The sequence below is a fragment of the Polyodon spathula genome, chromosome 7 (genome assembly GCF_017654505.1).
Source record: "Polyodon spathula isolate WHYD16114869_AA chromosome 7, ASM1765450v1, whole genome shotgun sequence".
In the NCBI taxonomy this organism is placed as follows: domain Eukaryota; kingdom Metazoa; phylum Chordata; class Actinopteri; order Acipenseriformes; family Polyodontidae; genus Polyodon; species Polyodon spathula.
Genome location: NC_054540.1, coordinates 25,532,462 through 25,555,156, shown reverse-complemented (window position 1 = coordinate 25,555,156; position 22,695 = coordinate 25,532,462). Strand labels below are relative to the sequence as shown.

The window sequence follows — 22,695 nt, the reverse complement described above, 5'->3', positions numbered from 1 at the left end:
CAGTTTGATCTTGTTTTTTTTTTTTTTAATACATATTTATTATTGTATTTTTGACTTGTATGGAATCAATTGCCAACAGACATTCCAGTAAAGAAATTGTACATTTAGTGCTCCCCTTATTAAAAACATTAGGTTACTTACCTTAACCCTGGTTCCCTGAAAGAGAAGACGACCTCGCAAGGTTTGTTGGTTGTCTTCTCTTTCAGGTAACCAGGGTTACGGTAAGTAACCTAACGTTCCCTTTCAATTCAAAGATGACCAAAAACATATGGGAAAGTATATCAGAGCAGTTGCGAGGGAGACAGTACAGCAACATACGAGGGGCACGTCAGAACCGTACAACCCAAGGTTAGCGGTGCGAGCGTGCAACCTCAAGGACCCTTGTGCCTACTGAAGGCGAGGAAGGATCTATCACACTGAGGCAATAGAACCTATGTGGCATAGCCCAGCTAGCCGCAATACAGACAGCAAGGCCCCTCTGAAGAGATAGCCAACCCTCTGGTTGAATGCTCAGCTATCCTTCCAGGTGGGGGCAAGCGGGCACTATCATACGCAGTCGAGACTGTGTCCACAATTCAGTGTGACAGTCTTTTCTTCAAGAGGGGCTGTCCTAAGGCACGTATACTGTGACAGACAAAGAGCTGCTCAGTATGACGCAGAGGTCTTGTCCTATCCATGTAACACCTCAATGACCGTACCGGGCAGAGGAAGTTCAATCTCCTGTCCTCCTCCAAAGAAAACGGAGGTGGATTGAAAGACTCCAGTTCCACAGACTGATTCATGTGGAAGGCTGTGATCACCTTAGGGAGGAAAACAGGGTTTGTACGTAGTGACACCCTGCTGCCATCTTCCCAAATACACATGCAGGAGCTGTGTACCGACAGCGCCTGTAGCTCACTGACCCACTTTGCGGAGGTGATAGCCGAGAGGAAGGCTGTCTTCATAGACAGATACTTCAACTATATGGAGTGTCAGATACTTCAACCATATGGAGTGTATGGGTTCAAACTGGGCCTTCGTGAGAGCCTCCCGTACAATATGAAGGCCCCATTCCCCACAACTGCCGAGCAGCAAAAAATGGGTCTCTAGTTTATGAGTGCCCGGGAGGCTGAGTCAGTGGAGGACATGGCATACAGATATTTCTGCTAGGTACACTTTCAACGTAGAGGTGGATCGACCCGCCTCTAATAGATCTTGCAGAAACTGCAAAATAGTTGATATAGGGCAATAATTGGGGTCATGACCTCTGGTCATGCACCAATTTCAAAAATACTTCCACTTATAGGCGTGCAACGCTTCAGTGGAGGAGGCCCTAACGTTTTGCAGTGTACTGACAGCTGAGTCTGAGAGCCGTAAGACGGACAGATGGTCCCATTCAGGGGCCAGACCCAAAGTTGGAGTCTGTTCAGTTCTGGGTGCCAGTGGGTGCCTTGCATCTGGCTGAGGAGATGCATGCGCAGCGGGATCTCCAAGGGCTAGGGCGTCGACGCCTGGTGGACTTCCACAGCTGCGGAGGGAGAACCACAAAAGCAATGGGTCGTCTCTGCCGTGGTAAAGAGATCGACTTGGGCTTCCCCAAAGCATTCCCAAATGTGCTGCACCACCTGAGGGTGCAGTTGCCATTCTGACGGTTGAGGACCCTCCCTGCAGAAGAGGTCTGCTGCTCAGTTCACCATTCTTGGGAGATGGACAGCCCGGAGGGAAAGAAAATACCTCTGTGCCCAGATCAACAGCTGAAAGGTTGTGCAGTGTAACACTGGGGATCGAAGCCCTCCCTGGTGGTTCACGTACTCCACTACTGACATGTTGTCCATGCAGACGTGGACATATCTGTTCTGGAGCACAGGAAGGAAATGTTGAAGCATGAGGTGGACCGCTGTCAGCTCCCACGCATTTAAGTGCAAGGGATGTCCAGCGACCCGACCAGCACCCGCTACTCCTCTGGCCTGCATGCCTGCCTGTCATCACCAATTGACAGTTGTGTATCACTCCCATCCTTACGCCTTTGTTCAGGTGAGAGGCTTGCCTCCACCAGCATAGGGCTTCCCAGCATAGGCAAAACACGGTCACAGTGTCTGTCGCACTTTGGGTGTAGCCGAAAGGCACTGAGCCACATTTGGATCAGGCACATGTGGAATAACCCCAGTTTGGTGGCTGATGAGGCTGCAGCCATCAGACCCAATTGTTTTTAACACAACACCAGTTGTACTGTGAACCCTTGTTGAACAGGGCTTTACAGTTGTGAATGGCTGCTACTCTGTTGTCCGACAGGCATCGTAAGGGAATCCAGTTGGAGACCCAAGCAGACTGTACTTTGCACCAGTATTAATTGGCTCTGGCATCGTTGAGTATGAGCTACTGCTCCTTCCTGCAACTGGGACAGATCGACCAGTCATCCAGGCAGTTCATCGCCCTGATCCCTTGCAGATATAAGGGAGCTAGAATAGCATCCATGCACTTTGAAAACGTGCAGGGTTCTAAGGAGAGGCCGAATGGCAGCACGGAAAACTCAAAGACGCTCCCCTGAAAAGCGAAGTGGAGATACTTCCTGTGCGCTGGACGAATAGGGACGTGGAATACGCGTCCTTTCAGTCCACTGTGATTAACCATTCACCCAGCCGGACAGACTGGTAAGTACTGCCGGTGAGAGCACTGCAGCGATTCCTCTACCACTGGTTCAAGGAATGGTCAGGGGAGGTAGGGCTGCTTCGCATCATGGATCTCCTCAGCAATGCTGACATCCAGTTCTGTAACATCTGGGGTGACCCTCATGCTGGCCTGGGTAGCACATAGCATACACCTGGGTCCCGCTGAAGGAATCACACTTGTGATACACACACATACAACAGTAAGCTGTGAGGGTAAAATAGCAGTAACCACGACAACATGATTAACTGATTTTTTAAAAAAAAAATTTTGACAAATGCTCCGAGGCAGTAAAAAGAAAAAAAAACACACACACACGACAGTAAAGCTGAGATGGTAAAATAGCAGTCACCATGGCAATGCAGGAAACTGATTATTATTTTTTAACCAGCGTGCCTTGTAGGCAGCTGAAACAAGCAGGCAGATTCAATTTAACAGTGGGATGCAGCAGAGCTGGGTCCTGGTGGAGGAATTGCTCATTATTATTATAATTTGTTTTTTTTAAACTGCAAGGCAGTAAAAGAAAACCACACATACATGCACACAACAGCAAAGCTGTGAGGGTAAATAGAACAGACACAACGGCAATGTGGGTGAACTGAATTTTTAAGAGCACCGAGAGGAAAAAAATCCAGTGTAACCAACTCCACAGCAGGGTGCGGCAGAGGAAAACACAAAACAATGAGCACTGTAAGGTTAAAAAAGCAGACAACAATCGCAACACGATGTAGGCTGTGAAAAGAAAAAGAGTAAAGACAGCACAGTTGGGCATAATTTATAGCTGATTTCACAGAAGCAGAGTTTCTGATTCTGGGAAGTGGCGCTATGCAGACCAAGGTACTAAACATCGATTGCACCAAGCACCGCATGCACTGAGGTGCTATGTGCACTGAGGCACTGAAATACCATGCACACCGAGTGCCATGGGCACCAGGCACCATATGCATCGTCTACACCAAGGCACCAAAGTACCAAGGGCTGAGCATGCACAGAGGTACTGAAGCACTGGGCGACAGCTAAAGCAGCGGTCCCTCCCTGACTGTGTGCAGTCACACACCTAATAAGCGTGTAGCATATACCAGAGAGGCACACAGTCTAAAGCTGCAGTGGATGAATTGAAAAACAACAGAGGGAGAAAAACTTTTTTTTAAGGCCCGACACACTGGGGTGAGTGGGCTGAAGCAGTCAGCAAGGCCTACTCTATAGCGGGGCAGGTTAGAATGCAGCCTTGGTGGAGGAATTACATGGCTGATTGGCTGTTTTTTTTTTTTTTTTTTTAAACTGCACTGCAGCTAATTTTTGCAGCACAACACAGGCAAAGCAAGGTTGTGTGGCAGGGTCAACACACAGGTGGATGCGCAACAACAGTTACAATAAAATATTATTTATTTATATTTTGCCTAACTGTGGAATCGCTCAACAGCAGGGGTACAATAGAGCCTATGCCCGGCAGAGAAACTGCGTTCTCCCCAAGAGTGTTTAAGCTTGAAAAGACACACACACTCCTTTAAATCAATACTGCACAGGCAGTCGCTCACATACGACAGACAGTAAAGAAAAGGCAGTCTGCAACGCAAGCGAGGCAGGCTGCTGAGGAAAGGAGAATAAGAAGCTTAATTTAGAGCCAGTGATTCCACGAAAGCGGCAAGCCAGCTTTCAGCATTAATGCAGGGGAACTGCATTTGACTCAGAAAATAATTTTATGCTCAGTTGCTAAACACAGAGGTCTTCCCTTACCATCTTGATAGGCAAAAAGAGAAATGGCTTCCGTGGGCTGACTATTTTGATCACTCGGTAGACAGGACTGAGGACGTCACCTCATGAAGGGGCCTGTTGGCACCTCTAATATAAAGAGCTCAGTAAATACGTAGGCATAACCCATAAGTATGTTGTTGGTCATCTTCAAATTGAAAGGGAACTTTAATGTGAAACTGCAATGCTGAAGCTTATTATTTTCAACTTGTCTACAAAACACACTCAGTTACAGTAAGCTCATTCCTCAATCACACAAAACCACTGTAGATCTTTCTGTATAAACTATAAGCGAATTACATTTAAAAAGTAACAGAACCAGGCTGGAAATGAGTGAAATAAATCAACCAAGGGTCCTTCTCAAAGCTACTCCCAGTTTATAGTAAAGAAACTTGGCCCATTAATAGCTCCCAGTCCTTACAGGTATACACTGGTGGGACTTACAGCTGAAATCACTATTTTCCAGCTGAGTTAGAACTAAATCTCAGATAGTGCAAGCCAGTTAGCACGGTGGGCTGGATTTTAGAATCACAAGCCAGCCAAATGAAGAAGTGGAAGTTGGAAGTTTTACTACTTCTATCCATTAGAGGGAGCTAGAATATAAGGGACCAGAGTTCACACTTTTCTATGTTTACAATTGAAGAATGAGTTTTCATACCCATTACTGGATTCTTTAAATATCAGAATTTAAATAAATACTTTCTGAATCAAAATACATTGCTCTGTAATTCCAATGCAATTAGATGTCCCTATTTGACACACATTTGATCGCTGAAGAGCAATTGGATGAACTATTCCCATCCGATTTTCTTAACCCACAGAAGCACGAAGGCCAATCCAACGCTCCCTGTTGTTAGTCCTGGGCCCAGACCATCAATCTGAAGCAAACAGGATTCATACTGCTCTGGCATGAACTACACTACACCGCTTAGTTCCCATTCACTTCTGTTTCCAAGAGTTCTGTTTAATCAACCTAAAAACAATTGCAATATAATTCCAGTATGTCTGTTTGTAACATTCAAAATTGATAGACTGCAGTATGAATTATTTTTAAAACACATAAATGTATCACATCTATATATAAACCAATATTTTGGTTTGGTTTGATAATTTGCTATTTTAGAAAGCTTATGGCAGTTCTGAATTAGACCATTGAACTGTAAAGCAATTATGGTTCAATTGTAAAATGAAGTTGTGCATGTGGGAAGTCACCAATTGCAATTCCAGCTCAATTGTACTCTTTGTTAACATAGTGTTCTTGAAAGCTTGTGTTTTGTTTGTCTGACTATGATTTTGACTCCCGTTTTAAATTGAACAAATTCTGTCTGCAATGGTGATTTGTTATACATTTAAACAGAGTCAATTTAGCAAACATAACACAAAGGCGTTTTTATTGAAAAACCGGAAGGACACTGATTGACAGATTGAATGGGAATTTTAAAAAGTCTAACTAGACCTACCCCCCTGCATTTAATCATTAAATACACAACACATGCTTTCTTTTCACGAGGGCTGCATTATGAGAACACATCAAAATCTGAATTACTGGCTCCTCAATCTGTTAACAATCCACCAAAATGACGTCTTCAGTGCCATAGTCAAGGGCAATGCTGCATGAAGAATATACAATATACTGCAAAAATGTACAGAAAGATCCATGAGACAATTTCAAAACCCAAGCCATACATGTCGGTTTGTAACAGGTAGACACGTTTTGCAGAAAGCATTTGAGCATTTTAACGACACTTACCACTGGTAAAGTTCAGATGCATGTTTATTTTACATTTGTATTGTATCACACTATATAAGCAGTAAACATGGCCTCACGTTCATGAATCGATCCTTAATTTGATGAAAATTCAACATTCTCTTAAATATCTGGCTATTTACAATTGAGCAATATATGTCATATCATCAATCTTTTTAAAGGTCTGAAATAAAAAAAAAGGATCGAATTGTAAACAGGGTTTTTGTTGAATACAATGTAAGAGTAAGAGCATGTTACAGCAGACAGACCATTTACTTACATACAAGTTTCCATTTTTTATTTACTGTACATTCAGTCACTAAAGGTATGACAAACTGTAAAAGGAAGAAGATGCAACATCTGAGAAAAGCAGTAAACTGTTGTAAAATGGCCAGTCATACAACACTTCTTCAAAGTACAAACTGTTGCATTTTATAGGAACATGCTTGCAGTGTTAGAAACAGTTAATATTGTATTGGTTGATTGCAAAAAGTGTTCACAGTACACCCCTTGGTAAATGTGCTGATCAGCTTGCCTTGTAAAACATCTCCTGGCATGCATTGAGGCTGCATTGATTCATTCTCCAGAAGCAACGGGCTTCAGAGCAGGAATACGTAAACAGAGGATGTAGATTAAACCTGCAGATAAAAAAGAAACAAATCAACCCACAGCAATGGAAACAACTAATGTCTGTCATTTTAGTTTTAGAACCCATTACTCGTCGTGAAAAAAAAAAAAAAAAATCACAAACATTAATGTTTTAAGTGCATGATATATATTTAAATACTACATAGTAAACATACATTTAGTCCCTTCAGATCTGTAGACTTGTGTAATCTTTTTCAGTACTGGAAACATCGAAATAAATTAATTAATTAATTAATTAATTAATAAATAATAATAACAACAAAAACACTATCTCAGTTAGAATTCAATTGTTAAATCATGGAGTTTCCGTGCAGGTCAATTTACACATGAAATAGCAATGCGCATGCACGTTTGGTAGAATTACTCCTGTAAATCAGGTTTGTGTCTGAAAAAATGGCCAAAGAGAGAGACAGTGTAAATCTCTTTTACTTGTGGAAATGACGACGTACGGGAAAATCCACGCCCAGTTTTGCATGGAAACCTACATTTCACGTGTAAATGTTAATGAGTGTGCTTATCCTTAACTATAAATATTGCAAGGGAGCAGGTCATTTGTTACTGTGGATTCCAAGACAGCAGAAAGTAGTGGCTGATGGGTGATTTTATGGTTAGCAGTGGTGTAGTTCATCTTAATGATAATGCAGGCAGATTTTTTTAAATTATTGTTTTTTGTTGTGCATGGTCTGTCTTGTTGTATATCTCTTGTGGGTTTACAGTTCTGTATAAAACCACTTAGCATGACTGCGTTATGCTCTTGTTATAATATTAACGCAGCTGTTTGAGAGTACCCTTGCTGTAAAAACTATGCTAAAGTTAAACTGTGAGCTGCTTAAATGTCTAATTGAATTAATTCCCATCTTTTTTTAATCCCAGCAATGTCCAAAAACAACGGGTGTCTGCCCTCCACGTTAGTAAATATAGTTGGTGAACTGGATGTCATGAGCCAGCTCAAAACAGCGCAACAACATCCATCAAGTTGTTGATGCTCTCTCAGAACTGACCAAATAAAATTGCAAATTAACGTATTCACTGTGTTTTATTTGTTTGTATCATTAATATTAACACAACAGCAAATCCAACACATTTTAAAAGAAAGGAGAGAATCTCTGACAGCACGAAACTGGAGGCTGAGGTAACCTTCAGAATTGCCAAGTCTGCTTCTAATAAGCAGGATTTGGCTTGTTTTTCGAGAGTCGCCAGTTTATATTTGCATAAACACCCACACTCTAACATAGGTTAGCTCATGAGACTTGGCAACACTGGTAACCTTCCCCGTCTGTCCGACAGGCAGCAACTGATTCCACCTCTTTTTGTTATTGACAACAGTTTGTGCAGGATATATATTTCATTACCAAAGCAGGAGAAAAAAGGAATTTGCTAATTCTGCCAAGGAAATACACTAGCACACTTAATGTTCTCCATAAATATTTTTTATTTAACCCAAAAAAAAATTGTCAACGTTTTGTAAGTGTGTGAGTAATGTTTTTCTCATACTGATTTAATTTTGTACTTTGCGCCTTACACATTTTGGAGTGTGTATGCTTTTTCTTAGTTAATCAACTTAATTAAAATAAACCTCACCACTACACCAGGAGATTTTCTATCTATCTATCTATCTATCTATCTATCTATCTATCTATCTATCTATCTATACAGCATATATATATATATATATATATATATATATATATATATATATATATATATATATATATATATATATATAGTATAACATATATAATTGTTGCTGAAGCCCTTTTTAAAGGACAGTGCAACACAAACTACATTGTCATATCTAACTAGTGACATATAGCTTGTTAAAACTGATTCATGACCAGAGATGTTAGTAAAAAAATCAGAGCATTCACAATTGCGTTGAAAAAGATATTGAAAGAATACCAACAACAAAGCAGAGCGCTAGTGAAAGTAATACGTTGTGTTTTAACCCCTACAGCCTGTTCAGTAACACTTTAAAGGAATATTTTTCCTAATAGCGGTATGTCATTTATTTCCTTATTAGTGAGGTAGGGAAACATATTCGTGTTGTGCTGTGCACTGAAGCCCATATGTTAAGAACTGTACACCGGTAACTCATATGCTTCCCCACCCTTCCCCACAATCAGCCTTGAAGAGTCTTTTCAGAATCTTTTTTTTGCTGGACTGGTTTGTACCTATAGCAAATAATGAACTAAGTACAAACAATAGAGAATCATACAGTCCACACACAATAGGATATTAAACAGGAAAAAACACTTTACTGTTACTGTCTAAACTTAAAACATGTTACATAATGGCGCAATAGTTAAGTAAATGCTACCTTTTTCAGTGTTATGTTTAGGGCCACTCATTGTGATGAGATTTTCCATTCTTCTTCCTCTCATTCCTTTCTTTCTGAAGGCGATCCAGCTCTGCCTCATACATCATTTCCTGAATCAGGTACTTTTCCCTCCGCATTCGATCCCTCAGGTCTTTCGGTAGGTCTGGGATCAGGTAGGAAATCAGATTTTTTATGGTAAAAACCATGTGCTAAAAGGGAGATGAAAGGAACTTGGTGATATACACATATCAGCATAACCAAAAGCTTTAGTTTAGTGTGCTACTAAGTTTCCATTTCCTACACACTTCCACTATTTTAACTACAACCTTTAGATGACATAGAAAAATCTGAGCACCTAGATTTTGTTTTGGATGAGCCTTTGCTACTGTTGTTATAAAGAGGGAGAACTGTACCAATATTTTATGTTCTTGTTTTTGTAAACGTTAAAAGAAAAGACAATATATATTGTATCATTATGGCTGCACCACAGAGTGGTAGCATTATTTCCAATTGTGAGCTAAAAGACTAATGGTTAAGATAGAATCTACATATTAATCCAGAAGTAGGCATTGACAGCTACGGGCTACGGGGAGGTGGGGGTGTAGTTGCAGAACATTCTCCACATTTACAGTATGACTGGTTCTTGCTCGGCTGTGTTTTCCTTTTATGTCCCGTTTATACAAGCAGTCTAAAAGCCTCAGGAGAATCAATGAGCCACTCAGACATCTCAAAAATACACATCCATTTGTTGCTAGTAGCTGGTGGCATAACTTATACTGTATAGTGTTTCCATTTAAAATGTCAGTGAAAGCATTCCAGGGCAGCAAGGATTTAGTAACTCTAATGACATATAATGATAAAGGTTAGTAACTATGACAAATTAAGCTTAATTTTGAATGAACCTTTTATATTTTCGCACGAGTGGCTCTATTTACCTACGTAACCAAATTGGTCATGTGATATGAAAAGGTGGCTGTCAGCCTATTTTGCTTTCATATACATGCAAAGGCCAGCCCTTGTCCTGCAAAAGCCTTTTTGTTGTGTTCTTTAAAAGCTGTGTGTTTTTCAGCCAGTAAACACTTAGCTGCCCGGTTCATTAGTAGAATAGGTTCCTGACAAATGTTTAGTGAGCGTGTCGAAGGAGCTTGGAGTTTATTTTGTTTAATTACACATTTTTTTTAAAAGATAGCTACAAATGAAATAAATTAATAGATTTAAATGTAATAATTCACCTTAGTCACAGCTATATTATTTGCATGCTCTATAAGCACCATTGGCATTATTTTGAGATATGTTCATGCTTCAGCGGTTCATTACTTACACTATTAATGTATTTTTAAAAAGTGAACTTTAGGTATTTATAAATGAGATATACTTTAAAAACATCAAAACATATTTCAAAATAATGAACAATTTGGCATGACACCTTTAAAGGTTTTGTGAGTCAGTATGATGTACGCGCAGAGCAGCTGACAATTCAATTTGGGATTGGCTAAAGTCTGCTCAGTGAAGAAATATAGAAATATCTTGGTTTTGAGGTGCTAAGGATGGAGTAGTAAAACAATATAACAATACCTTGTTTTTCTCCATGGATATTGTGGAGCAAAGTACAATTGCTTTTCACATGTAAATATCAATTAACGTCTATATATGTTTGATACTGCAATTTAATTTTTATATTTCTGTGCTTTGGAAGATTTTGATAGTATCGATATACATATTTTCATATAGTTGCCCATCCCTACATATAACTTTTTTAACCTGGATGAATGATCATTTCAGTAATTTCTCATTAATAGACTATAGAGAAAAAAAAAGGTGCTTACCTCAAACACAATGATGAAAGCTAGCCGTGCTGCTAGAACATGCCAGAACTGTAGTGTGTAGCTGTAAGGCTCTTTGGAATTAGGAGGGTCTCTATAATCTCTGTATCTGAGGAGGAAGAAGATAGGGCTTCTGAATGTGCTTCATAAGTGCATGGGATTTAACTTGAGAGCTCAAAAAAAAAAAGAGTTAATTAATACACATATTTGCAATTTAAGAATGTATTTTTTTGCAAAACAGTGTTTGTCATGATATCCTGTATATCTCCACTTTTTCCCTACCTGCAGTATTTTATTGATCCATCTGTTTTGGGCTCGGAACGGTTTTCAAAATCTGACACTTGGAACACTGACAAGCTTGCATTTACGTATCCCACCATGCACCTGGACAGCATAAAATAAAAATGGAACAGAGGGTTAGAAAAGCATGTTGATTCTCAATTGTGCAGTTCAACATAACAAGCGTTTCAGAAATGGAATGATGGATTTAACACACTCTCACTTTTCTCCAGCTTGCCCTTGCCCTGCACAGGGCCCATACTTGTATGCATAGACAAGTCGGGGGATGAAGTCTGAAGTCACTGCTATTACAAATGCATTCGTGATAACAGAGAGGATTCCAATGCCTTCCAGAATACCATACCAGATACCTAAAGAAGAAATACACCATGGTAATCAGTTCAATATAACTAAAAACAACATTCGGTCAAGTTAAAAAGATAAGACAAGTGAGAAAATGTTTTTTTGGCAAGGTCATGGCTTAAACCACTAATAATGAAAAAATACAGACAACATGTATTACTGTTAGCTTGTACTGCTATTATCAATAAAAAATGTGTTTTCTGCTAAGAATTAAGAAAAGACAATCCTTTACCACCTTACAACTGATAAAGAAAAAAACTGTTTTACCTATATCTTTGGCTCTTGAGGCTAAGGGTCTTCTCCACTGCGTAACAAATTTATAAGCATCAAGTCGGATTTCAATGATGTTGTTCAATAAGGCTAAGAGTGGTGCCAGAGGAAAAGCTGCCACAAATATGGTTGTGAAGCCAAACTGCAGAACTAAGACAAGTACAAATCACAGTTAACAAAGAACAAGAAACCAAACAAAAGGTTATATAAATAAATGAATTATTTTAGCAAAAAGCATCTCATTTGAAGCATTTAATAAGATGGAGTGGTTTGCCCATGCACCCGTGAGTTGGTAGGTTTGTCTAAAGACTGTGCTGTATCCAGGAGACAGTATACTCTCCTCAATACCTGTGACCCCTAGACCCGAGGTTTGAATCAATATGTCATTACGTGTTCAAAAAGAGGGTCAGGCACATAAAGATGTGGTGTGTGCCAAGGAGACAAGTTTAAAATGATATAAGTACTTTCAACCATCTGAGCTGCAGACAGACACATATTCTATTATAATGTTTGGGTTAGAAATCACGTGAACTTTTAGGTTTTAAATCAGCAACCAGATGGAAGGGGCTAAAACAGCCCAAATAGATAAATTAAACATATTTGAAAAATGAAGTAAAAAATTTGTATAAGGGTGCTTCCTTCTTTAAAAGAAAGACCAGTTCCCACCTGCATGCACTATCATTTACATTCTACTCATGTAAAATGTTTTGCTTCTTGAACAATATTTTCTTCATTTTTTTAGACCATAAAAACAACTGAAGTTGTCTTGGCAATGCATGACTAGATTGATTAGATTGACCACAAAGTATACTCCTGTTGGGGTCTAATTGAATGAAAGACTTTTTATTTAAAAAAAAAAAACAAAAAAAAAACAAAAACACAAGAAATAAAACCAGCTGCCATTTTAATCCAAATATCAAAGTAACCAAAAGAACCCTTCCTATATTTCAAAGCAGTTCTGCTATTACCTTACAGCTTTTTTTTTCTTTCTTGTAACACTGCCATTTCTATCCACTGTCCCAATTGAGCCTCCTCAGAACTAAAGTGGACCATCCCACATTTTCAACATTTTGAGAAAGGTCAGGAGTTCATCAGCTGTTACATCTGCAGTATTAAAATCATCTGAAAGCTTGTAATCCAGCCGGCTTATATTACATAAAATCATGGGTATCAAGTCTAAAGCTGGTCTGGTTTTACTCTTGTGCTTAGTATCTTCATAGTGGAGTTTTAAGCAGCACTGTACTTCTTTAAAAGCATAAATTACCCATTTTTTCACAGTAAACCATCAGATTCAGGTTCAGATAGATGTGACTCTCATGTACACTCACTCACCCTTTCCTTGATACATATATGCGTACTCATTGCCTGTTGTTACACATGCATTCCCAAATAGTGGCACTGTTGTCGTTTATCAATACTAGAGTTGGCAGTGTCTTTTGCAAACCACAGCAAAATAGTCAGTTTTGTTTCTGGTATTTACTATAGTTCTCTAAGCTGAAGATCCAACATTCTAAATTAAGGGAAACCTCTGTGAGATGGCTCCTATGGAACAAATATATCTCAGCATTGCCTACTTTACCATATTGGTATGTATTTTTTATTTTTTTTTAGGTGGGGGTGGTCCACTGTGGTTTTAAAAGGCTCAATTCTCCAACTTTTCACTCAGGTTCCTACCTTCTTGGAAGTGTTTGGCCACCCCAGTCAATCACAATTAAATTGTGACATTTTTGATGTCCAGGTTATGCCCATGACAAACAGAGAAGTATACAAAATGTTGGTCACGATTTGGCATATTTATTTTCAGATTTTGCATGCCATTATAAGATGAAGGGTTATTTTCAGGAAAAATAAGGAACACCTTATTTGAAATTACCAAGTTTATTTCTGTTTCTTGTTCTGTAGCAGTGTGTTTCTCTTTAAAAAAAAAAAATGTGCAAACAACACTTTGGAGTCTATAATGTAAACTCACTCATAGCCCACCTTATAAAATAGATACATTATGTTTGTCATGAGATTTCAGTTAAACAAAAACAATTATATTGGCCTGGCTGACTGTTTAATGACACTGTTATGCTTGTTTTTTTTTTTCCTTTTTCTAAATTCAAGTACTGTGTTTTATTAAGGCAGAGCAAGCCATTTGGCTTATTTTCAACATATCTAATTATGAAAACACTTTCCACATTTGGATTAAGCTTATCTGTCAGACAGCATTGTAAAGCTGTCAGCCAGTGGAATTCGTGAGCAGCAGGCAATGACTATAGAGTTTGAAGTGATTGGTTCTGCAGAAACAGTGCAGGATAAGCCTGTATGCTTGTATCAAATGAATACAATAGTACAATGCTATCTCTCCAGAAGACTATATCTCTGTATCTACAGAGACAAAAAAAAGCCATACATATCAATTATTAATAGAGATTTATCAGTAACATAAATAAGCAAGAGGATTCTGAAAAAAATGCACATACTCATCTCTAAATATTCGTCAAACAGTCCATAATCATTCATTGGCTGGAGGTTGAAGTCTTTTTCCCACTGTGGGAAGCTTGCCTTTGCTTCATGGCCATGTTCTTGTCGTAGCCTCCTCCGTGTCCACCAGTTCTGAATCAACCTTTGGGTTGAAAACAAAAAATGGGCTCAAATATAGCAACCTATGGTAAGCATTGCCATATCGGAGGAGAGCAGCTCTGCAATGGGTTATTACACACCTAGGGCTATTTCTACTGAATACAGTAACAACAATTAAATCCTGTAACCTTTGTCACAAATTTATTCAGACGAGCCTAAGGTCTATTACAGTTAATATATAAAGCACTTTGGATAACTGCATAACACCTAGGCCCGATGTGTTTGTACATTTTAAAATTGTGACATTTTTACTGCTGTACTGTCATCCACAATATTGTTTAACAGTTCATTATCAATGTGCGACAAAGGGAAAACAGTAATTGGTGGCGCTGGTACACAATTCTACCTCTCAAAATTCTGGTGAACCAACAGTAAACTTGAGAACATTACACAATAAATAAACAAATATGTATGTAAATACATAAATAAAACCTAAATAAATATGTTTTATTTCAGATATGTTAAAGTTGGTGTTGAACTAAGCTGCCAGCCAGTTATCCAGCTTTGTATCTTTATCCTCTTCAAGAATACTGCGCCACCTCTACTTACGGGTAGCCAAGCTCCATGAAATTATTCCATGTCTGTTTGAGTACCATTATGATTCCCATCTGCATACAGAGGTCGATAAGGCATCCACTCGGGTGACACTGATGTGGAGATAATTCATATCAGCAGTAAGACAGGAGGCATTGCAACAATCTGTTCATTGTACTTCTGTCTGTTTATTTATTCAGAACATTTTCATATGCTTTTATAAAAAAGCAAGGTCCACAGGTTAAATTATTCATAATGTAGAAACAGCATAGAATACATATATGTAGACAATTTTAGCTCAAATGATTAACGGAACAAATATTGTTTTACAATAGTAAAAATGTCATGGTTTTACATTTTTATACTGTAATAGTTGTTTTTCATACATAAACAGAGGGCTCAAGACCATTGAAACTGAACTTAGCATATAATATGAAAAATACGCAAGAGGGTGCAGAAGATTTGATGTTTTGAAGCAGAATGGTCAATGCAAGTTGTGCTGCTTTCCTTCTTCTTTGTACTGGTGGGCGGTTTCTATCAACTTTTCATTTTATCTTTAGTATGTATCAGTGAACATTTTGGATACAGAATTCATGGTTAAACTATGTTAGTTACTGCTTGGATGCTCTTCTACACTTGTTACAGAATGTTTATATTATTATTATTATTATTATTATTATTATTATTATTATTATTATTATTATTATTACTATTACTACACTAGTTTACACTGGCTAGGAAGACTATGAATGTATTTGATCAATGCATATTTATGTTTTTTTTTTTTTTTTTTTCTTTTTGAAGGATAATTCCACACTTGAAGTACTGGCAGCTGTACATTGTGACACTTTTTTTCCCTCCCAAATCTACTTTGCAGGTACAATATAAAAGGGCACAGGGCCAAAATGCATTGTGTTCAATCTACCACAGAGAGATTGTAAATTAGTCTCGGTTCTTACTAAAGATATTGGCATTATACTGTCACATTATGCAAAGCTTTTATGTCACTATGATGTATTGGTTTATTTTTCACAACACCCCCCAGAAAACATTAACATGTTCTTCTGGTCTAGTCAATCTGCCAATGTGTGTGATCATTTTCTGTGTTCAAAAACATTAGTACCAATAATGTTGAATCACGGTTCAACAAAATAGAATTTTAACATGCCAAAGGATTTTCATCCAACAGTCAAGCAATGGCAAATAAGTTAATTACTGTTTCGCTTGCACTGTTTGAGATTATTTCAGGTTGCATCCAATCCATTAACATTACAGGTGGATCTTTTTTGCCAGCACAAACGTGAGCCCAAATTATTAAAGAAGTCAGCTGTGATTCTACTCACCTCTTCTAGCTTCCATCTGTTTATGAGCCTCAGGTAGGCACCAGGGCGCCCTGTGAATCTGACAAGAAAATACATGTGGCTGATCACATCATTGGGCACAGAACAATTACACCTAGAACAGGGGTGTCCAGTCCTGGTCCTGGAGGGCTGGTGTCCCTCCTGGCTTTTGTTGCAACTGTGCCCTAAATTACTTAGTCGGACCAATCAAGCGCTCATTACAAGCTTAATTGGTCCAATTAATCAATTTGGTGTATAGTTTGAACAAAAACCAGGAGGGCATTAGCCCCCCAGGACCAGGATTGCGCACCACTGACCTAGAACATAACATCTAGCCAACATCTTAATTTATTTTGGTTAAATGTACTAATCTGCAGAATTAGCCTTTACATTTAAATGGTTTGCTTTCCCTCTACTTAATTTCAATTACACCATAAAATTTAACTGAGTCATTAATATATATATATAATATATATATATATAGATATATATATATATATATCTCATATATATATATATATATGTTATTCAGGCAGTTGAGAGTATTTTAGTGATTAACTGAAAGAGAAATGTAATGGATTGTCTTTCTATTCTTACTTATTTAAAACACAGCCTTGTTTATTAATGATCAAATATTCCTGTAATAGTGGTAATAGATAACACACTATTTCAGTATTCCTTCCATATTAATGGAAATGTCCATGAAAGCTAAAAAAACAAAGAATGTAATAGTAAGACTCACAAGCTGATCGTTCAGCTCAGTATAAGTCACTCTCCTTACCTTCCTAAGAAGAAGGCAATATAAAACGTAGAGCTGTTCAGATTGACAAACTGAAACAGAAACATTTTCAGTGTAAAGCTGTTCTCCCACTCAGACTCTGTACGAGGCTGTTCTGTGGATAATAAAATATTAAAACAAGATATTGAAAACCCTGCTTGAAAGAACCAGACACAAGTGCGAAATCATCTATCAGCTTCTAGCAAAATATTTTTAATTATTGCAAATATTGTGACAAGAGATGGAGGTACCACTGTCCTACTAATTTCTTAGAAACAACACTTTTATCACAATGGTCCTTTCATACATATTATGAATCATCTCAAATATGATGTATCCAGTGTAATGTATTTAGAAATAAAATTACTATTTTAATAAAGCAATAGAAAAATTATCTATATTGTAACTTGTGCAATTATGGAACAAATCACCTGACAGAATGCTGAAGAGTCAGCATTGACGTCTGAATTGTTCTAAAAATAATCCTTCAGAAATAGCTGAGCACAGACTAAAAGGCTCAGCTTAATTATCATAATCTAGTCTAAAAGTAAGAACATAGAGAAGCTTACCTAAATTTGTAAGTATGAGGGCAACTTTTTCATATAACTGCAAAGAATAAAATGAAGTCCATTAAACATGCATACAGTGAACAACAGTAAACAAGAGACTTGTAGGAAATAAATGAATGATAAAATACAATCATGTCATTCTGTCATACTATGGAAGTATTATATGTTCCTATGCTGCAGTAAATAGTTTAAATCTCACTTTTGATCATTGCCTACAACGTTTTATCACTTCAGTTTAAAGATCTTAAAAAACACATGGGAAAGTTCTGTGTCCCAGTAGATTACTATGTACATTGAAATCAGAATTTGTACCACTTGGATGGTCAGGCTTCTTTTACAATGTTTTTCCACACTTACCACATTCAGTAACATGATAATACAGAAGTTGATGCAGACTGCTGTTCCTGTAGTTGCAACCTGAGAGTTTTTCCTGATTAAAGCCCATTCAAAGGCAGCAAAAGTGCTCACAGTCACCACACGGTAGATAACAATGCCAAAAACAGCAGCAATCACCACTAAGATCTGAAAAATTGAAGTCAGAGAACAGCTTTTTTTAAACTCGTAACAGCAGCTTGCAAAGAAATAAACTAAAATCTGATGGTACAATTGAAGGCATCACTGCAAGAACCTTACAATTACTTGAAGAGAAAAACATTTGTGACAGGGTGTGATTTGACACAATACTGATAAGGGGCATAATACCTTGTTACATGACACTATATTCAATTTAAGCCGCTGTTTTGCAAGACTTATAAAACTAGGTGACATGTACTTGCACTGATGGTTTAAATTGTGTTTTCCTCTGTAATTGGAAGAGCTGTAAATCTTCATACAATCGCTATACTTTTGGTATATGTTTCTTCTCTCAAGTCTTGTTTCACCACCAGTAAAGGTACTTGCTAAAAACAGCTTTTTGTTTTGTTTGACCGTTTTGAAATCCGGTTGAATAAACAACCCGCTATAATTTACTATGACAAACGCTTTGCTTCCAGTTCAATGGGAAAAGGCATTTTAGGAAAATATAAATTCATGCATTAACCAGAGAAAATACGACTTGATTAAGCCACCACTGATAGAGCAGGGGGTTCCAAATCCACTTTTTATGAATTTACATTATCATAAAATGAATTCTTCAGTTAAAAGTAAATTGAATTGAGCCTTTGTCTCATCCCAATATTGTTTCGAATGATTTTTAATAAACAGTTTTAGATGGACTAGTAGGTTCAACAAGAGAATGCAATTTATTAAACTGTATAAAATATTATAAAATGTTCAACTGCACATCTTCTGTCATTGTCTCTTACAGACCTATTATATATTTCCCAAGGTGTCTTAAATTAGGACAGAATATTTTTATACTGCATTTTAGAATATATTTGTAAATAAATCTGTTTTTTTTTTACTCTATGTTTTTTATACTGTAGGTGAATGTCATTGGTCCACATATAGTACAGAGAATTAAGTTCTCTCTGTGTCAGCAATTCCTTTGTTAACAAAGCTAAATTATACTGACCTTTTGATCCCCAGGCAAACAATAAATCATGAGTCAATATTACATGGTGAAATATTAACATAATAAAGCCTAAAACAAACCATCTTTTCCAAGGTATCAACAATCCTGTCTTATTATCTGTCTGCCTTGTTTTATTAGGACACAAAGGGTTATTTTTGTTTAAAGATTCCTGTGATACAAACTGGAAGAGTACAACCCCCAAAACTGTCAACATTTTATCTTAATTTAACACAACAGAATCAGACGACATTCATTAGATATTCGTGTTCAGTTTAATTTCTAGAAGATATTGCTGCTATAATGCTAACTGCTTTTAAAATGCTAAAATTCACTGCGAACAGTGCAGCCCTTGCTATGCACCCAGCCGAGATTGGCAACAAATGTTGAAAGTTGTCAGGGTAGCTTTTTCAACATTAATTGAACCAAATGATGAGCAGAACTTTGGAACAGTTCACTCAAACTTAATAAAATAGATGGAGTTATATTGGAAATCTTGAAAACAACGTAAAGCCTTAAAGAACTAGCTGCTTATTTATTTTTCCAACTTGTTTTAATCCAGTTAACACTCCTGTATGATTTAAATTACTGTATGTTCTAAACCCATTCTGACTGCTTGAACTGGTCTGTGAATAGAATGGCTGTAGGGGTGATGTCAGACCAGGAAATGAATCCACAGCACAGTAGCAGACTGGGGTACAACTGCGCTTCTAGCGTGTTTATTCAAAATAAAAGATTTAAACAAAACAGACACTGTTACAAAACAAATGGCACGAGGGCCAAAATAAACAAACACAACAAGGAACAAACAAGTATCGTGATAGTTTAAACCAGCACATGTAGCAATAGCTTACTTTCTAGATATTTCTGTTTACCTCCTCTCTCTACTCCCGTTCTCCGCTCACAAATACTCGGGATTAACTAGCCATCAATTATCCTATTAACCCCTCTGTCACATTTTAGCTGTCAGCTAATTAAATAATCAGTAGCTGACAGTCACGCACTCTCACGAGGTATTTTAAAAACAGTAACAAATAATGGAGGATGGCACCTCGTTCATCCTGCCAAACACAACACAGAATAAAATACAAAATCATAATTTGCACAGGAGTGGGGAGTACACTGTCACACATGCCTCCCCTTGTATGCAGCACACATAGCCTTAATGGCCACCTCCCCCCTTAAAAACCCTGCAGTCCCGGTCATAGTCTTGGGTCAGGAAAGGAGGCTTCAATGGGCCCATATGCAGCGCTCCGGGCCACGGACTGGCTGACAGTGGCAGTGCTGTCAGCTTCCCAGATGACAGCGGAAAGGCTGTTAGCGGGGCCATTAACAGCTCCCAGACTGGCAAAAACCCCCGGAGGTCAGCAGCAAACGACCTCCAGGGCAGGCATCTCCGGGCAATAGCTCATGGGCAACCCCAGGTGATGCACAGTGGGGAACCCCGGGTGACGGCGAGCAGGCCTCCCCAGGCGACGGTGAACTAGTCTCCCCAGGCAACAGCAAGCAGACCTCCCAAGGCGATGCAGGATTGACAACCCTAGGCAGTGCAGACTCGGCAGCCCCAGATGGTGTTGGACAGGCAACCCCAGGCAGTGGAGGTGGGAACGGCAGGTAGTTCTCACATGGCGGTGAAGGTGAGAGTGGCAGGTAGTCTCCCTCTGATGGTGGAGATGGGAGCTGTCGGTAGTCTCCTGGCGGTGCAGGTGGGAGCAGCAGGTCGTCGCCTCCTGGCAGTGAAGACTGGAGTAGCGGGGAGTCTCCTGGCCGCGAAGGTGGGAGCAGCAGGTAGTCTTCTCCTGGCGGTGGAGGCGAGAGCAGCACAGTCTCCTCGCTGCCAGGCCTTCCACTGGTCTCCATCCCTCTGCTACAGCACATTAATTACCATGGGCATGGACTGGTCCTCTAGCCCTGGATTCTCCTTAATCCAGTTCCTTAGTTGGCCTGAATTTAGCTCCATATATGCATCTCTTTCCATCTTTATTTTATAATTTTTTTTTTTCCAGACAACACTTTTTTGAAAAATAAAAATAAACTGCACCTGCAGTACTGTTCCTGGCCTGTGTCTCTGGAGGTGTTGCTATCCCACTGCTCTGATACCAAGAAATGAGTCCACAGCAGAGTAGCAGCGTCACATGGACTTTACCCAAGCTCTGGCTGACCGAATAGCTTTGTGTGTTTAACAGCCTATAGTGTGAAATGTAACAGAAGGTTTGCTAATGAATCCAACTAAAAAACACTCTAATGGGCAAATCCAGAGAAACACGATTTTAAGATTAATTTAATGGTTTACTTAGCCTCTTTGTTCTTAGTACCTTGGAATTCCCAATTCCCTGCAAACTCAATCAAATCTTTTATCAGATATTCTTAACATAATTTTAAACGTGGGCTGAACGCCTATGATAAGTAAACCGATTTTCTTAACTGCTAGAAAGTACTCCTTTTATTTTACAGATTCTCTTTGAATGCTCACCAGTGTAGATTTGTATGCCTTCCTTTTTTATTCCCACACCCACACTTGACTGTGCTTTACCATGCAGCTGCAATGCTTCATTTGGCTATTTCTATGCTGTACTACATGTGTTTACCATGCATTTCTCATGGTATACTGCACTGCAGTGGAATTTTGAAAATTCAGTCCTGTTCTGGGACAGATTTTGAATGCAAATTTCAACTCCGATTTGCCACAATGCTACTGTGACTAACCATGAAGAATATCCCAGATGCTGACACGATCAGCCGGCTGCATTTGTCTGTAAAAGCTTGATAAGGCTCTGGCTTCCCAGATATGGGATTCACTCTCTCCTTCTTTGAGTATTTGGCTTCAAACTGTGGGCGGATCTCTTCCTGCAGAGGAGATACACACTACATGGTTTAATTTGACCACCAGACACCACAGATTTCAACAGGAAGGAGAATCATAAATCACTTCATTTAAATGCACATTAACAAGGCTTGGCTGGAATGCAACAAATGTTTCACATTAAACATACTCGGATGAAGAGAATTACACTCTGCATATTAATTACAATGACTTATATTTACTTGTATTGCATTTAGTGTGGAATACAATGACACTTAACATGCAGTGAATGAAAAATACATTTTTTAGATACAGCATAATATGAGACCTGTTTTGTCCATGATTTCATGAGTACCATATTCACATAATTCCATAAGTACAAATCTGAAATAAACATTCCATACTGTAAGTGATAAAATATTGAATATGGTAGCAACAATTACAGGAAAAGCAATGTAAATAAGAATGACCAACTGTGATGAAACTACTGTATAGTAGTTTTTCTGTGTTATGGGGCTGTGGACAGCATTTTGGTTGTCTCTATGGCTAACATTTTCATAACAGCCAGATCATAGCTCATATATAATAAAAGGTCAGAGTATATTGAATATGACCAGTTTATGGACAAGGTGGAACACTGTAACAATGTGCAAAGGAAGAAGGTTTAAAATAGGCTTTCTGTGTAGACTTG

General features: G+C 38.5%; 1 protein-coding gene across 2 annotated transcripts in view; it reads right to left on the bottom strand.

Moving 5' to 3' along the window:
• Window positions 1–5,789: 5,789 nt before the first annotated feature.
• LOC121318422 (anoctamin-4) overlaps window positions 5,790–22,695 on the bottom strand; it is a 68,699-nt gene continuing 51,793 nt past the window's right edge. For both annotated transcript variants that reach the window (XM_041255064.1, XM_041255065.1), the window contains 13 exons: window positions 21,908–22,048; window positions 18,049–18,213; window positions 17,692–17,728; window positions 17,126–17,237; window positions 16,348–16,405; window positions 15,020–15,117; window positions 14,311–14,453; window positions 11,843–11,995; window positions 11,436–11,583; window positions 11,216–11,317; window positions 10,937–11,042; window positions 9,111–9,319; window positions 5,790–6,783 (listed from right to left, as the gene is read on the bottom strand). In XM_041255064.1, the coding sequence (XP_041110998.1) occupies window positions 9,128–9,319; window positions 10,937–11,042; window positions 11,216–11,317; window positions 11,436–11,583; window positions 11,843–11,995; window positions 14,311–14,453; window positions 15,020–15,117; window positions 16,348–16,405; window positions 17,126–17,237; window positions 17,692–17,728; window positions 18,049–18,213; window positions 21,908–22,048 (1,455 nt within the window). In that variant the 3' untranslated portion in view covers window positions 5,790–6,783; window positions 9,111–9,127. The remainder of the gene's footprint in view (window positions 6,784–9,110; window positions 9,320–10,936; window positions 11,043–11,215; window positions 11,318–11,435; window positions 11,584–11,842; window positions 11,996–14,310; window positions 14,454–15,019; window positions 15,118–16,347; window positions 16,406–17,125; window positions 17,238–17,691; window positions 17,729–18,048; window positions 18,214–21,907; window positions 22,049–22,695) is intronic.